The following is a 17,948-nucleotide window of genomic DNA, read 5'->3' as shown; positions in this document are numbered from 1 at the left end:
TGAACCCCACACATGGGTGTAGTGAAATTCCACTGGATGACATATTTCCTTTCCTAGACAGTGTTGAAAGTTGAAAAACAGGGTTTAAAATAGTTAATAGTGTAGCTACCAACCTAATAACCACCTTGATGACTTTATAGCCTAATTTGTGTTACATGTAAATAAACTATGGCAATGAATTTTTTTCTTATAGTAGTAATCCACGTAACGTACATTGTCTTTGGCCAAGTATCTCAGTAAAGCAGGTGATATTTTTTCTAGATGGTCCTTTTTTATTATATATTTATTTGTTCAGTATTCCCACATTAATCTTCAGAAAGTGTAGAAAATTTTTGATGCTTTGTTTCTATTCTTTTAATTCTAAACATTCCCAATTTAAAGGTAATTTCTATTCTTTTGTCTTTTAATAGTCTGATACCTACCTCTGCATGTCAGTACGCCTGCCAATGGATGATGAAGCCTATGTAGGTGAGTATTGGCTAACTGGAAGAACTTAAGCAAGCTATTTTGAGGAACCTCACTATTTTTTCTTTTCCCTTTGACTCATATTGACTTAATCTTTGGCTGTCAGGGTTTCCAAAATGCATTTGTCATGGCTAGCGTAAACAAACTAGAGAGAGCTACTTAGAGTCAAGATAACAAACTGTATCTGAAGAGATTCATTGAGTAATTGTAGTTAAGGAGCTTCATGTGGGTGCCTCTGGCATGTCAGTACCGAACAGTCCCATTTGTAAAGTATTGGCTTCCTGTCTCTGGCCAGATACTTAATTCTGCTCTGCTGAGCAGGCTGTTTACTTACCTGCTGGTACAGGCTGTAAATCCTTTGCACTTACAGCCAGTGTTGGCTGCAGGAAGATTTTACTTATCTGGGGGAAAAACCAAGCCAAACCCAACCCTCTCACATCTTTTTTTTTTTTCTTTTAAATGTTGTGGCATGAGTAAGATGGCAGACAAGTAGAGGGAAATGCTGTAGTAACTTAGAAATGCTGTGATCATATAGATTGGCAAACCACCAACAACTGTTCAGAAAGTTGTTGAGGTCCTTTTGGTTTTATTGTGCCTTGCTTGTGAACATACAGTTGTTTGGGTAGAGAGAAGGCCTGTTGGTTTGGCTGAAGATAGTTTCACTATCAGAACATACTATAAACTGAATAAAAGAAAACAATGAGAAGTCTTTTTCTTTCTTTACCCTTATGTTGCATTTTAGAATATTTGCACTTAAAAACGTATGGTGGAAATCCCATATAGTTTTTGATGTAGTGTATTATGAGAGTACTCTTCCGTGTGGATTTCCTTGTGGAAATCCTTCAGAGATAGAAAATTATGTTTTAGTTTTCATGTTGTATTACAATAACTAAAAAAATCTGAGTAAGTTTTCTTAAGTGTTTTCTCTGAATATCTGTTTTGTAAAGAGGTGAGAATCTGACCTCACATTTTTGTTGAGTGTGACCCCAGAGGGAAAAATATGCATAAAAGGGAGTGCGTGATCATTCTCTGGTAAACCACCCTTGCCGTGCTGTGTGGAATAGGCTCTTCTGTTTTCATTGATTCACAGAGAGACAATACTACTAACTCCCTTCCTTAAACATTTTTTATTTAGTGCTATTTTCATGGTTTAATTTATTATGGGGTTGTTGCACATCTAGTTCTGTCATTTGGTATCTGTATATGGTGAAGATGTGTAAACTTTTTTCTATGGTGTGTATGTTTAAAAGGACCTACTGAAAGAAATTGCTTGAGTAATACCTATACAAAGTCTTGATGTGAATCATGCCATGCAACCCATTTTAGTTTTTTCTGAAGACTTAGAAACTTCTAAGATGTTTTAGATGTTTATATGTTCTTCATCTGATTTTCATAGAATTTGACCACCTTTCCAGTGATCACTGTGCTTGAGTACATGTCATTACAAAACAAAATAAAGTCTGGACAGAGAAACCATTCTAGTTGTCAGTGGAGCTTTGAAGAGTAAGAGGAACTTGATGAGCAAATTCTAAAAAACAAAACAAAACAGCTTGTTGTGTGTACATAATGTTAGTATTCTCATGTTAGTATTCCTTACAAGCTCTTATGTTTGGATGCTGAATTAAAACAAAGTTACTTGTTTTTTTTTCCTTTTCTGTCACTTCCCCCAAAATGAATAGGCATGTGGTCAATCTTAAGCATGTGATCAGTTCCATCGTGCTTCACTAAAATCACTGGAAAATGTTCTTTGTGAAAAAGGTTTGTCAGATTTTTACAATAGGTACCATCACCTAAGAAATGAGATGCTTAGAATTTTTTCCTTAAATACTTCTGCGTACTTTTAAGTGTTCTGAAGCTATCAACTTGCATGCATGCATTTTGTGTTACTTAAATAAGCATAGAAGATTGGCACAAGGAGAATTAATACTTCTTTTTAAAGGGATAGAGTTCTATATTTTTATGGTTTAAGTAGAATCATTGCATTGCCAAAAACTGGTGTCATTAACTTTCCTTAAAACATACTGGTTTGTTTTGGGGTAAAAACATCTAAAAACTAACATATGAACTATGACTGTGGGTTGCTGTTTAGTGATATATTGAGAAGATGGTATGTGTTCTAAGGAGTTCAATATGAGTATGTGTGAATATACATAACTGAAACGGTAAACTGGGTTTCTGAGACAGTGTGATGGTAAAGCTGAGACAGAGCCTACATCTTCTGCCTTCAGTTCAATTCATTCACACATAATGCTGCTAAATAAACGTCTTCTGTATTTATTTTCACTTTTGCACTTTAAAAGGATACTTTTATGACCAAGTGTCCTTACAGTTTGACCAAGACTCACTAGTTTGTTCCTTTTGTTTATTTTCCTTTTTGTACCCTTATTCCCTCCTCCAAGAAATTGTGGAAGAGGAGGTTCTGTTATGGAACCTGCGGCAGGATATTTTTGTTGCATATTGGTGAAATATAAGGGCCTTGGAAGAGAGAGCTTCATTTTTTAGTGTTGTTTGTGGGCAGTACTACGTTTGTTAATAAGTAGAAAACTTCTTCTGAAACCTTTTCTCAATATTGTTACTACATTCATATTTGAATATGAATTCATATTTGAATTCAGACTTCAGCTTTGCCATTCCGCTAGAGATTTAAAACCAGTAGGCATTCGTGCTTGTACAGGGACAGTGGGTGTAACTTTGAACTGCAAAACTGGAGGGATACTCTACTAGATTACCAGCTTGTTCAGAGTCAGTTCTCAGATATTACCAGAGAAAGGAACTGATCCAACTTACTTATGAAGGACCAACTAGAAGGAGAAGGTAGACCAAGTTTTGCCCTAGAGATCTTTTTCAGGCATGCCTCTCTATATTTTTGCAGATGCTGTTCCTTTTCTGTACTGTATTCTTTAGTAGAGGGTCAGACTGTCACGGCTGAGATTTCTGTCTGAACCAGTTGTTGTTTTTCTGTCCCAAAGGGCTGTAAATGCTGACAAATTGGGGTAGGGGAAGTGTTTGTTTGTGGGGTGGTTTGATGTACCTTTATGTTAATGTTAGAAGCATACCTTTTGCTCCTGTGAAATGGCTGTGAGATTAATATGTAAAAGATATTAGTAAGAGAGATTAATGTGTAATTTTTCAAGAGAGTATCATTCCAGTTATATTTTTAAAATATATTGTGATTTTCTTCTTCTGCATCATGTTTGATTAATGTTTATGAATAAGTAACCAAACTAGAAATTCAGTTTAGTCTTTAATGGTGCAGACATTAATAAAAAACACTCTTTCACTACTAAGCTTTAGAGATGGATAAAGGGTGCTCTACAGACACTCGTAAAGATTGAGTGTGACAGAAAGCCACTCAGCCAGGAAACCTGACTGTCACCTTCACCTCCTTACATTCATTCATTCATGTGGGTGATCAGTGAGTATCTTTTTCTTACTGGCTCGTAAGTCCTTGTCAGATTGTGCTGTAGAAATGGAATGGAGCCTTCTACGTTCAGATACACAGATTGATATAATTAGATGGTTTATTACTTTTCATCCATGAACAACTCTGAGAAGCTGTGGTTTTGTTACTGTAGTATGGCATATATAAACTTTCCCATGGCCAAGCAATGATGTCTTTATTGTATTGAAGGCCTCTAATGCCTCCTTAATTTGCCAAACTCTTCCAAAACTGTTGATAAATTTCTTTAAAGTTAATTCTGTTATAGAGAAGACAGCATTATAAAAAAAAAATTATCAACTTTGTATCATTTAATTGCTATTTGTAAAGATGAACTTCTTAGAAATAAGTTTTATAAATATGTAGCTTAACTACGTAACGGATCTGAGTGTGGACTCTCCACTGGGTTTCCCGGAGAGGAATTCAGTCACGCAGTCCCCCTTAGGCAGGAGGAGAGAGTGAACCAGTTCCACTCGGTGTTCCGTGGCAAAAAGACCTTTATTCCAAAACTCCTGTGGTTTATATGGGCTTGGGGGGATGGCAAGAAGAAGGGCCGTGATTGGGTCAAGGTATGGGGGGAAGGGAGTGGCTTGAGAGCTCCACTGACCAATGGGAGATACAGGAGGACCGCGTTCCAGTAACAGAAACAGGGACTTGAGGAGAGGTGGGCGAGACAGCCTCTCCTGCTTGTGCCAGGGGCGGAGTCCACGAGATCGGGGAGGGGAGACAACGTGGCTCTGAGTGGGGGAGGCCACGTGGGTTGGGAAAAATACACAGCTCAGGGGGGAAAACTCGTACAATAGATAACGCAAGTAGTCGTTCTTCTGCTTTGCTCGATCCTGGAAGTCGCCGCTGCAGCGGACCCGCATCTAAAGCTGCTCTTTCCAAGCCTCATAGTCCTGGTGTTCGCCTACAACTATACACTGTTAAGATTGAACTGATATGTTCTGTTCGTTACCATTTTTCCTGAAGTTTGTAATTCTAAGTAGTACTTGGTCAAGAAAGTAAGTCAGACTTCAATTAAGTATATATACCAAAACTGCTACTGTTATTTTAGTGATCGTTTGTGTAACTCCTCCATGCATAAAAAAATATTTAACTATGCAGTAATGTTCTGTTCATTGCTGTAAAATATGGAGGCTGTCAACTGGAAAAATAAGGCTTTTCTGATATTCCTTAATATCAGACAAAAGTGACAGTAGTGGTAGTGATGGTCCCAGCACAGGAAGGACATGGACCTGTTGGAGCGAGTCCAGAGGAGGGTCACCAAGATGATCAGAGGGATGGGGCACCTTTCCTATGAGAAAAGGCTGAGAGAATTGTGATTGTTTAGCCTGGAGCTTAGAGGGCTTTCAGGTGACCTAATTGCAGCCTTCCAGTGTCTGAAGGGAGCCTACAAGAAGATGGAGAAGAACTATTTACAAGAGTAGAGGACAAGGGGGAGTGGCTTCAAACTGAAAGAGAGTGGGTTTATATTAGGAAGAAATTCTTTACTGGGAGGCTGGAAGAGGCTGCCCAGAGAGGCTGTGGATGCCCCACCCCTGGAGGTGTTTAAGACCAGGTTAGATGGAGCTCTGTGCAATCTGGTGTAGTAGACAGTGGAGGGTTGAAACTAGATGATCTTTAAGGTCCCTTCCAACCCAGGCCACTTTATCCTTCTGTGACAGGTACCGCATTTGACTTGAATCTCATGTTAATTTGTATGGCTTTTACAGCTTAGGATTTTTTAAATGACCTTTTTTTTTTTTTGCCCTTTCTTTGGAAGGTTATAGGTCTGAGTGTGCTGCTAAGAAAGTAACTATATAGAAACCATACTGTAACCAACTGTGCAAGGCTCTATTAAGCCCACATGCTGATGGGGAGGTTTTTCAATGCTTCCTTCAGAAGCAATGATGAGGTATATCAGCTGTATAGCATGTGCAAAATAGCATGTGCAAGTGTCTCCCACAGAAAACTGATTTTGCTTTATTAACTCTGGTCCATTATTTCCTATTAGTAAGAGTAGCATTTATTAAGCTATTTGTAGTAAGTTTTATAATAGCACTTAGAGCACTGGAATGTAATTGTAACAGGCACTGTGTGGAGAGAATAAAAAACTTCCTGACACAGTCATTAGGGTAAATACTTGTGATCGGAGAGTGGCAGAGAAATTAAAAAGAAACAGTGAGATAGTATTAACCAGCAGCACAGGTGGTGGCTTAGCAGGTAAGAGGCCTAACCTTCAATTTTACATTTATTGAAGGTTATCCTTTTAGGTGTTACTTACAGTAATTTACAGTACATTTTGTACAGGTATTAATTTTGACAATAAAATTAATGAATTTTCACTTAGTACCATGGTCTAGTAACCACGGTGGTAATGGATCAAGGCTTGAACTTGATGATCTCAGAAGTCCCTTCCAACCCGACTGATTCTATGATTCAGTGATATGTGTGAACTGCTTATAAACTGTTTCAGAAATTTAATCTCTCACTTAAATTGATAACGGCAGTTTAAAACACCTGAAACACCTGAAAACTAAGGTAGGAAATCCACATAAAATACCAAGTTGCCTCTCCCATTCGAGAGTAAATCATAATTTTCCTACTTATTGTTACTGATAAAAACATCAAAACAAAAGGTCTTTCTATAACACAGATTAGGTTTTTAGCTATGAAATTAGTAGAATTTGCTTGTAGGAAAATAAAGATGTTAGGTAGTCTCTAGACTTTATTCATGCTGGCAAATTCTGCACTTCTGAAATCATACGTGGTACTCCAAATACCTTCCCAGGGCATATAGATCCATTTCTTAGTTTCCAAACCAAGCCCTCTGCTGTAGTATGCTCATTTTCTTACAATCTGACTGCATGCCTTGTGACTTCAAGCTGGCATTCGATGTGCATGCCTTAACTTTTGGCTGATTTTCTTCACTTTTCACAACAGATCTCAGCTCCAAAAATTGGGTTAAAAGGTATTTGATTGACTTCCCCCCCCCAACATGAAACTGGGACAGTAATCCACGTCATCATTCACTTCTGGAACCCTACCTCAGTTCCGTGTTAAAATAAATCCACAAATCTTAGGAGCAGAACTGTTGTTTGTGGCTTCACCATCTCCCCATGTTAAGAGCTAAAAGACACTTAAAGACTCCTCAGTTTCTATGCACATGTAAGAACAAGAGTGACTTGGCTTTGGAATTTCTGCTGTAGTATAAGGTTAAAAACCCTCCATTGTCCCTCTCTGTGAAGATGAGAGAAGAAAAATTTGACTGCATTCCCTGTGTCTGACACATCTTTTCAGTAGTAATAAAGGAATGTAGCTTGCTTTATTTTTAGAAATGCCATCACTGTACATTCATGGTTGATATTATTACAGTGTGATGTTGGTAAACTTTTTACTATGGTAAAGAGGATCACAATCACTTGAGAATCCAAAACAGTGTTTTAACAGTGGCATAGGATGAAGGACAGACGTTTGAGAGGTGAACATTCACATCTAGGTTTCTAATAATGATAAATATTTGGTCAATGAGATCATGTTGACTTTAAACAAATCTTGTTTTCCATTCCAGAGGGTTTGACATATTAGTGAGAATCAATCATAATCCCTTTTTGAAACTGTTGTCCCAAAAATGATCCAAGAAAAATGTAAACCAGGTAGAATACTGGAAGAAGGTATCAATAATGCATGAGATTTTAGTTGCTCTTAACTGTAACTTACTTTTTGTTTGTATTTTTTATGAAGTACAAAAGAAGTAGAAGAGTAGTTATAAATCTCAAGTGCAAATTTCAAAGGTAGTAAAATTTTGCGATTTGGGTTACATTGATACATTAACTAAGTGTTATAATTAACTTTTGGGGAAAATACAGTGGTTTTGATTGGGAACTTGGAATTACTTTTTCTTAATGACTGAGTGAGGTACAGTATTTTAGCTTGAAAGGTGGCCTGTTGAATGGAAATTTAAGGAAAGCTTGTAAGTGAAATGCAGTAGGCACATAAATGAGTGGAGACAGACATACCGTATTTCTAGTATTACAGAATAAAAATTGCTCAGAATGCTCTTGCTTATGTGACTTAATGGGAGAGTATGGATAGCTTACTTCTTTTTCCATTCTGTTTTTCAGTTGACTTTAAGCCTCATGCCAGCATGGACACAGTCCACCACATGTTACTCTTTGGATGTAATGAACCCTCTTCTACTGAAAATTACTGGTAAGAGCTGCAACTTGCTTTTGTTACTACCCAGCTTTTGTGTGTGTGAGTGAGTGTGTGTGTGTGTGTGTGTGTGTGTGTGTGTGTGTGTGTGTGTGTTAATTGCTTCCACATAAACCTTTTCCATTGTCACAATTTCTTGGAAAAGTATAATATTTTGGAACAAAGAAGAAATGTATGACAACCTATTCTTTCCACACTTAAAGTGTTTTTTGTTTGGTTTTTTTTTTACCTTAACTCCTCACTGACGTAGAGAAAAATGTCTGGTTTATGATTCTTCATGGCTAATTGCCTGTCTCCATGGAGGAGGCAGGAGCTATTGTGAGCAGATTGTCATTGAACATTGACAGATCTAAGCTTCAACTACAGTTGGCTGCTTTTCTGTGTATGAAATACTGTATCAGGTGTCCAGAATGAAACTGAGTGAAAGATAAGGTGAAGAAAATTCCTTTCATCAAGTGATTTGGAGGTTGACTTGCCCTCCAAAATGCCTAAGCAGTGAGAGCAGTGACACTAAAATAGGTATGGGAAGCCAAAGTGAAGAGAATGTGACGGTGGGTGGAAATTATTGGTCTGTCCAGTAATTTTGCAAGTTTTTTCCAGGTTTTCAGAGGAGAGCAGATGAGGTATTTTGATACTGGAAAGGTTTATATGAATTATTCTGAACTGTAAGAAACAACTTTAATATAGGTTTTCTGATAGAGCTGTGTAATCACAATTTATCTTTAAGTATTTACTAAAAAGGTAACTAGAGCTGGAATTTAGAGCTAGTAGTATAGTAGAATATATTTTCAAGAAAAAAATGCATGTTTGGGGGAGATGATTTGATTAATATTTTAAACATAAAACAAATTTTTGTAAAAAATTCTGTCTCCTTTTTACCTATCAACCATTTTAATATTGAAAATGTTGTAATCTTGTCTTGCAAGAAAAGCAGATGCTTAAAAAGTTCAGACCAAAGTACAGCTGAAAGCACAGAATTTCTATTAATTTCTTTTCCCATCAGACTGATTTTCTGTGTTCTTTTTATTTTATCTTATATAATAGAATATACCTCTTTCATACTTTAATGTGAAAAATACACAGCATAAAACAGTTTCCATTGTGGCCTTTTAACAGCAGTTTACATCTTGAGTATCCTGTTTAAAACTGAATAGATTGTACTGGTAGTTTGTTTCATTTTCATATATCTGGAAGAAGTTGTATTAGAGCCTTGAAATAATTCCTACCTGATAGAATTATATTGTTACAGATTGATCAGGAACTTGTGTTGAGATGGAGATGATGCCTAAGTCACTTACAGCTGATGTTCTAAAGATGTTTGGAAGAGGCTGATCAAAAACCAAAAAACATAAAGTTCTTCAAAGCTGAATCAGACTCGAATCTCCATTTTGAGATTAGGGTTCAGGTAGTTTGAGTTCCCTGGCTGTATCTTCACTCTCCCTGGAGAAGAATGATTGCCCGGCAAAAAACTCACCAGTGACAGTCTGTGCAGTGTGGCAGCTAATGCCGCTTTTGTTCTTGATTGCTGTACTTAACAGCTACCTGTCAAACGATGAAATACTTACTTAGTTGTGGCAGACTGAGCTTGGCTGGATGCCAGGTTCCCACCGAATTGGACTATCCCTCCCCTCCTCTGCAGGATGGGGAGGAGAGAGAATATAAGATGGAAAAAAACCTCTTGAATCAACATAAAGGCAATTCAAGAAAGCAGAAGCAAAGGCTGTGTGCATAAGCAGAGGGGAACGAAATCTTTTACTCTGCTTCCCATCACCAGGCAGTACCCAGCCACTTCCCAGGAGGCAGAGCTTCAGCACAAGTAATAGTTGCTCTGGAAGACAAATGTTGTAAATAACAAAGGCCCCCACCTCTTTCTTCTAGCCTTTATTGTTGAGCAGCCATCATATAGTATGGAATATCTCTTTGCTCAGTTTGGGTCAGCTGTCCTGGCTGTAGCCTCCCCCAGGAACCTGCCCACCCACAGCCTGCTGGTGAGGGGAGACATTGGAGGGACAGCCTTTGATGCTGTGGGAGCACTGCTCAGCAGTAGCCCAAACACTGTTTTCATTACCTTTCTAGCTACCCATACACAGGACAGCACTGTAAGGGCTGGTGTGGGGAAAATTAGCTCCATCTCAGCCAGGCCCAATACATTAGTGTTGTCTTTAAATCTGATACTTCCATATGCAAGGTTTGATTAAATTTTGCTATTTTTTTTGTGTGGTTTCTTAGTTGTGTTTGCTTTGCATTCTCAAAATGAAAAGCTCTTCATTCAGGCTCACTATTTCATGTCCCTGTTTTTGCAAGTTTTTAACTTTCATCTTGCTCTACCTTATCTGCAAGGCTAGAGAGATGATCATCTGTGTTCTACGTAAAAAAGTGTAGACATCTACATATGCCTTTGACACACTTGCATAAGCTTCTATAAATGCCTGTTTGCAGGCATTGTAGCCATACGTGTGTATAATTAATGTAGTATTTTGTGTATGAACAAACGTGTGTGTATATGTACATATTTCTTCAACTGTCTAGGTTGTAAATATGTTCACTGAAATATTTGGCTGTGCAAAACTGTTTTATGTTTTTATAAGTGATTGCAGAGAGTATGTATGATTTAAAAGCATGTATTTTCCTATTAATTCAAATTTGCCAGAGACCTCGTAACATAATTTGGTTAAAGTAACTCTGATGATTGTGTATAATTTGTCTTTATTGGTTTTGATTTTGTTTGTTTATTTTTTATTCCTTTCCTTACCTGCAGTCTAGTAAGTGATGATTTCACTTGCTCTTCCATCAGCTAGGAAAGAATGGTTGTTTAAGTGCACCACTGTAAGACTTGTTTAGCAAAGATTCTTCTCTTACATTTTATGTGGTCAACATTTTTACAGACAGGCTTTATTGAATTAAGGGCATGCCACATAGAATTTTTTCTTTATTGTAGTTTCTTCATTGAAGTTCTGGGCAACATCAGTTGCATGGTTTGTAATCAGTTATAAGAACATTAAAACAAGTCAAGTCAAGAGCTACTTCTCATAACTTCACAATGTGGGCTAGTTGTATTACAGGAAAATGGGTCTTTAAGAGCATTCAGAACGCAAGAAAAAAATTCGTTCCCCTGGGGTGTGAAGTTTTATTCAGGCCAGTTTTGAGTGGGGAGAAATGAGAGAGAGGAAGATACAGCATCCAGATAACTGTTGGGATTAGCTGCCCTCTGGCTGGAGCCAGGCTGAGCCAAAATCTGTTATACCCATTTGGCCCTCTGCCTTTTGTGGTGATTTGACACTACTCATGCAAATGCCCCTGGCCTTTTGAAAGGCTCTCAAATAGTGTGGGTCCTGTGCTGGTTCTGATGTTCACTGCAACATGGTAGAATCTTTATCTGAACAAATGCTAAAGTGCACAGGCCTTTCGCTCTTTTTGAAATAACATGGCCTTTCTACAGGAAAAAAAAAGTAGTCTCCTAGGGCTCATGGTCTCAGGTGTTGCTTGGTGCGCAAAAAAAAACGGTGTAGCTGATTCTGTTTCTTGATCGTAATTGACCCTAAAAACAGTTCAGCCATTATGGCAAGAAGTTTTGCCTGAGCTGACAAACTGTGCTAAAATTGAAGTAACATGTCTGAACTGATTGATCAGAAGTTCAGATTGTCCATAGATAATGAAGAATGCACTTGAATGATTTAAAAGAAAATGTTGAATTATTCAAAACTTCGGGGTCTCGTGGAAAGACAGGTCTTGTGCTGCATCAAACCTAACACTGAAATGAACACCCATGAATGAGCTGATTCATAGACGTAACCTTTAGTTTGAGATCAGGCAGGGCAACCTTAAGTAGTTATCTAATCTAAACAAATGTACAAGTACAGGTCATAGATCACCACCCAGTAATTCCTGAGTCAGACTAGCTGTTTCTGTTGGCAGGAGAGGATGATTTTGGAAGTCTTTGACAGCAGTAGTTCAGTACAAGTTGCAAAAGATGTCAAGGCTGGTTCAGTGAAGTACTTGCATTTCACTGCATAAGGGAGAGTGGGGACAATAGAAAGAATTTTATTTCTGGGTGTAATTTCTTGCCATTGTCAGTGCTCCAGAATGTTCTGCAACGTTCAGCTCAAGAGCTAAAAACGATCATTTTTCTCAATCACCTCAGTTACCTTTTTTTTTTACAAGTCTTGTTTGTAAGGTGTAGAGTATAATAGAGAAAGAAATAAGAAAAGTTTTTTGTTACCCTAATCAATGCAAATACTCTTAAAACAAAAGCCGAATACTGACCTTGCTGACATAGTAAAATATTTTACTTTCAGTCTAGGTAATCAGTCAAAACCCCAGTGCCATTAAAAAAAACAAGCTCTTGAACTTACCCAAGACTGGAGAGAATGCTGTTGGGAAGTCCTGGAGAGTTTGCAAAAAAACCAAAGATTCAAGAAGCAGTCACCAGGCTCTATTTTCATGCCCTCCCTTACCTCTCTCACTCCCAAATTTTGACCACAGTCAAAACCAATCATCAATACAACACTATAATACACAGTAATAGTCCATTTTTAAGGTATTCTGTGCTACTCATTCTGTTTAAAATGTAATTTTTTGCATGTGAGGAAGCTATGAATTTCAGTGATGTGTTAAATTTTTTATTTGTTTGTTAAATTTATACTTTTTAGTAGCCCCTTGCTTTTAAATCTGTTCATTGGTTATATTACCTCCTCTAGGATTTTTTTTTTTTCTGAAAACCTGATGATTCAAGATCAGCATTGATGACTAAATGAAAGGGTTGACCATTTTTTAAGTAAAATGAAAGAATAGTGTCTGTATTTCATGTTTCTCCCCTGAAGTCTTCCTCCTCCATTGGCTAATGTCTCAGGAAGAAAGTTTGAAACAGTCCATGTAGGTTTTTTTTACCTAACTAATGTGTTCTTAAAAATACTGGGGTATAAATGAAGGCTGTCTGGCCCAGAGTGTGGTGGTGAAGCTGTGACTGTGCTTCTAGTTTCTGCTGGTGTTCTTCCTAAACAATCTCTTCAGCGCATTTCTAAACTTTGCATCTCAATACCTGGTTAGACCCCTGAAGTCTCTTACGTTTTTTATATTGTAGCACTGGGAAGCTGTGTAGTTTTCAGCTGCAGCTGTGTCAATCAAAACATTTCATTTGCCCTAAAATAAGTTTTCCTTGTCCATTGGGGCATGTTTTAAGGGGCAGATGACCATACTGTTAGTTTTGAAGGTCTAAAAATATATGTTGAGAGCATAATTAATGGAAAGGAAGAAGTGGCATGTTCTCTTTTCTCTTGACACTCTCATGATTATGGCAGTGCTTTCTGTCAGAAACAAATACAGTAGCTTGGTTGCAGTAAGGCTCACTGGGATCACAGAAAGGCATAATGTCCTGCTGAAGTGGTTTGACATATATGCCAGAAGAGCTGGTTATTCCTGAGAGATGCCTGGAAGGCATCATTGTCTTTTGCATCTGTGGCCCAGCCATCCTCAGCGGACACATTAGTGAGCCTGCTGGATGTCCTGGTCTTCGATGCTTTTATACTCTTCCACACACTGTGTGGCACTCTGTTCTCCCCAGAATTTCAGGTGACTGAAACCATGCCTTATGTGTACAGACTTTTTTTCAGGTCTCATTTTACAAGCAGTAATAAACAGAAGGGGCTGTACCCTTTTGATTTGGAATGAAAGTTTGGCATGAGTATCAACCTTTATCACATCTGGCTTGGATCAGTTGAAGTAGTCTAAATAGTTTCACGGTAGGCTTTCTAGAAGTCATACCTGTATATGCTGCACCTGTTGAATGACTTTTACACTCCATGCTTAGCAATGTGATGCTTTGCCACTGAAGAAAGTACAAATACACCCCATAAATAAACCTAGAGGATCAAGAGGGAGAAACATCTTCTAGGTAGGTGTTTGGAAAAGCTCCTTAGGGTCCCTTGTTTGATTATCCACGTATATCATCATATGGCCTACACCCATGTAGAGCAGTCAGCACCTTCTTGGATGTGATCCAGGTACATTGTGGAGTCTGTACAACTGTGCCTGACTGGCCTTTTACAGATTTGACAGTGTCTGTGCCCCAAGTTTACCAGCTCTTGCAGATTCAAGGTATCTAGAATTTATCGGTCTTTTGAAGTCTTTCATTCTCCAACCTTAGTGTCACCTGCAAGGTTAGTTGCAGAGCCTAGGCACAACTCAAGCTCTGAGTTATTTGAAAGTGTTCATAACCTGTTTGGTCTGTAACTGGGCAAACTCTTCTTTTTTGTTTTTGTTTTCCCATGGTGTAGTGGTTTGGACTTTGTTTTCCCCCAGAGGATAAGAAAAGTGGTAGACCCCAAGGGGTGGAAACCCCTGGAAGTTTTGAAATTCTGTCCAATGAGCACTCCTGCAAAAATGTAAACGTACCACAACCAAACGGAAGAGTTGTAGTTTGTAGTTAGAAGAAGTAGCCATGTTGTGAGCCATGAGGAAGGGGCTCTGAGCCCCTCGGAGCCTCTGCCCCCCCCCAGCCCCAGCTGGGGGCTACAGAGACTTGGAACAGTGTTAAGCTGGACTATGTATCTGTAGCTGTGAGCTGGGGGATGTTTTCCATCATGAGTGAGCAGAGACAGAGCAGAAGCAGCAGCAGCGTCCAGAGGTTATGGCGAAAAGCCAACTGATAAGACCTGAACCAGAGAAGCAGCAGAAACAGCATGCAGCTAAGGAAGACTCAGAGTTGCTCAAGCCGACGTAGAGAACCGGCAGCAGAGAACAGAACTAAGTTTCTACAGAGAGAAAGCTTGGGGGTAAGAACTGCAAAACTCCCCTAAACTTCCTTGGAGATCCCTCCAAAAATGGAGGGGGTGGACTCTTACTGATTAGAAGTCCTAAATGGGTAAAGGAGCTAAGAAGCTCGGTCGTCCTGAGAGCTCAGCCAGGACGGAGTGTGGGAGGTTGACCTTGAGGCCCTCCCTTGCTGCAAGCTACAAAGAAGCTCGCAGCCTGAGACAGGGCACAGAGGCCCTGCAAGGAGCTTGAATCTCCTGGAGATACCAGACCGTCACGAAGACCCCCTGCGTCTTCGTGATATGACGTGGTGAAGCGACCTTTGTCTGGGGTGAACGCAGCCCACGGAAGACCCCTTTGCCTGCGTCAAGGGGCCGAGAGGAGCTTGGAGGCCTCCCTTGTGAGTGCTGGCAGAGATCCAGCCATCAGCTGCTGCATGAGAAAAGGACAGATGACTGCTGCCTTAGAGACATTGCTGCTCTGAAGAAGGGATCTGTCCTTCTTTCCCTCCTGGACTTTTATTTGGAGGGGAGAAGAGATCTGATCCATTGTAAATACTATATGTCATGATAGAGATAGTTGTAATCGTATGTATAATGTATTATGATATTTATTTGTACAGTCATTGTAATATATTCCCTTTCCCCCATTCTGAGTCTGGTGTGTTTTGTCTGGAAAAACCCATCTCACATTGGGTTGAGATGTGGGAGGGGGAATGGAGCTAGGGAATTGGATTTTGGGCTATCTCAAACCATGACACATGGGTTTTTGTTTCAGGGGTTTTTTTGGTAGTTTTTTATTTGTTTTGGTTTGTTTGTTTTTTTTTTTTAATGGTTGTTTCTATTTTGTGTATGTGTGTTGATTTCTCTTTTTATGAAAAACAAGAAATTGTGCAGTGGCATAAAAATTACCTTAAAGCAATGAGCTTGCATAAAGTACAGGAATGAGCATGAGTGTCTCCTATCTGTGGGTTCATACACAAATTCCTGTCATTTTTTTTAATTTAAGAATTAAACAATTTCTAAATAACCAATTTTAACTTAAGGCTGTGATGTCTTGTGGGAGGTTTTTTCTGCTTTGTGCATGAGTCCTGTCCCTGTGTAAATGTGGCAGTCATTGTCATTTTGAGTCAGTTGAGCTAATGGTGCTAGAAATTTTCATGCAGTTCACTTTCACAAAAGTTCCTTCATTTTCTTCCTCACTGGCTGTTAGGCTAACAGGGCCTATCAGAACTGTCTATGGTTTTGATCTTATTTGCCTGACACTGTCTTAAGGAAGAAGGAGAGAAATAAAAGAAGTTAGAATATATACTGATACCTGTGAAAACAATCAACATTAAAGCAAATGTGTTTGATCAACATACATCCAGAAATATCTTCACAGATCTTGAAATTAGTGGGTTTGCAGGTAATTCACCTGCCATTTTCTGATTTCAAGATTTAAAAAATAATATTCCCTTTTCTTTACTCATTTTTAGGGACTGTGATGAAGGAACGTGCAGAGATAAATCTAACATTTTGTATGCTTGGGCAAGAAATGCTCCACCCACCAGGCTACCTAAAGGTATTGTCCCTTTAATGTGGAGTTCTGTGTACAGGGGCAAGAGAAAAGAGAGGATATGGAAGTAAGCACCTGGCATATCTGGGAACTTCTTATAAAGTTTCTGTTATGTCTAGTTGATGGAAACTATAAACATGAGATTCACAAAGTATGACATTTATTATGCTAGCTAATGTGCTTGAGGGGTTTTGTCATTCTGTTTGCTATAACATTATGAGTTTCTGTAGGAGGAAGAAAGGCTGAGGGAGAGATAACTGTCATGATATAATGTTTATTTTTATATAGCATTAATCTTGTATTTCCTACTATGTGTTACTGGAAGGTTACTATTTATATGTCTTTAGTGGCACACAAACTGTACTGAAATATTTTTATGTGTTTGGAAAAGCACAAACAAGTTCAGTTGAATTTTTTCTGTGTCTTAAATATACTATACAATGTAAAGTGTTTTGCATTTCTTAATGCTTTGATGCAGTTGAGCAACATGCATATATACCAGTTTTCTTGTATGGTAACTACTTTGCTGAATTAAAACTTTTAGAGCTCCTTGGAGTGGTATGTCTGGAAAACAGGAAGAAGCTGTTCTTTAATAACCACTAAGGGTCCTAGAAATATCTGTATAGCTTCAGTCTGAAAATACCTCGAATTCTAGAAGTTTTTAATTTAGTCTTTTACTGCCTATTTTCATAACCAGGAGCAGTGCACAATATCATACAAATGTTGATTTTTCATAATCTATTTACACACTTATCAACGTGAATGTTACTTGACTTGGTTATCAGAATGTCAATTTAAAAAATTGTTACTTGGAAGGTTCTTTGGAAGTCTGGTTCTTGGAGGATTATGTGGAAACTTTGCTGTTAAAACCCAGCGAGTAATATTCTTCTTGTTTCTAAGCTGTCCAAAAATACAAGGTTTGTGGGGAGTATTCATAAAGTGGCCTCATTTTTGCACAGAGAGGCTGCAGTCCCATTTATAAATAGGCTTTAACTGTTACTGTGGGATTCTCTGACCAAATATGAAAAAATTACTTTCTCTGCTTCTTCTGGAGAGTGTTCATTGTAGAATTGGTTTAGAGAAGTTCCTTTTGGTGATGGCGATATTTTGCAATTTCATTATTTCAAATTATTTTAAACTTCTCCATTGTCTTCTGTGCATGTGCTTGCTTCTGTCAACAAGTAACATAGCTGCATTATTTACTCAAGATTTTTTCTGCATACAATATTAATTTACATCTCAAAATATTTTACTGCAGAACTTTATATCTTATCATTCTCAATGTCTTCTTAATAAGTCAGTGTTAATCAGTTTGTATCATGTACAGGTTGCATGAGAAATGAAAGTTCTACCAAATCATACATGGATGGCAAAACTTAATTTTTATTTTTAATTTGTTTAATAGTGTATATATATATATATATAAATATATAAAAGTATATATGTATATATATGTGTATATATATATATGGAATCTATATCAATATCCTTTGATTGAGAGAATTCACTGCATAAAGCAGGTATCTGTTCATTAATAACT

General features: G+C 38.1%; 1 protein-coding gene across 16 annotated transcripts in view; it reads left to right on the top strand.

The window, feature by feature from the left end:
- Positions 1–17,948, top strand: part of PAM (peptidylglycine alpha-amidating monooxygenase) — a 123,278-nt gene that overhangs the window by 54,127 nt on the left and 51,203 nt on the right. For all 16 annotated transcript variants that reach the window (XM_032675213.1, XM_032675222.1, XM_032675220.1 and 13 more), the window contains exons 4-6: positions 411–468; positions 8,011–8,098; positions 16,329–16,414. In XM_032675213.1, the coding sequence (XP_032531104.1) occupies positions 411–468; positions 8,011–8,098; positions 16,329–16,414 (232 nt within the window). The remainder of the gene's footprint in view (positions 1–410; positions 469–8,010; positions 8,099–16,328; positions 16,415–17,948) is intronic.

Source organism: Chiroxiphia lanceolata, chromosome Z (genome assembly GCF_009829145.1).
Source record: "Chiroxiphia lanceolata isolate bChiLan1 chromosome Z, bChiLan1.pri, whole genome shotgun sequence".
NCBI lineage: Eukaryota > Metazoa > Chordata > Aves > Passeriformes > Pipridae > Chiroxiphia > Chiroxiphia lanceolata.
This window is presented reverse-complemented; position numbering and strand designations above follow the sequence as displayed.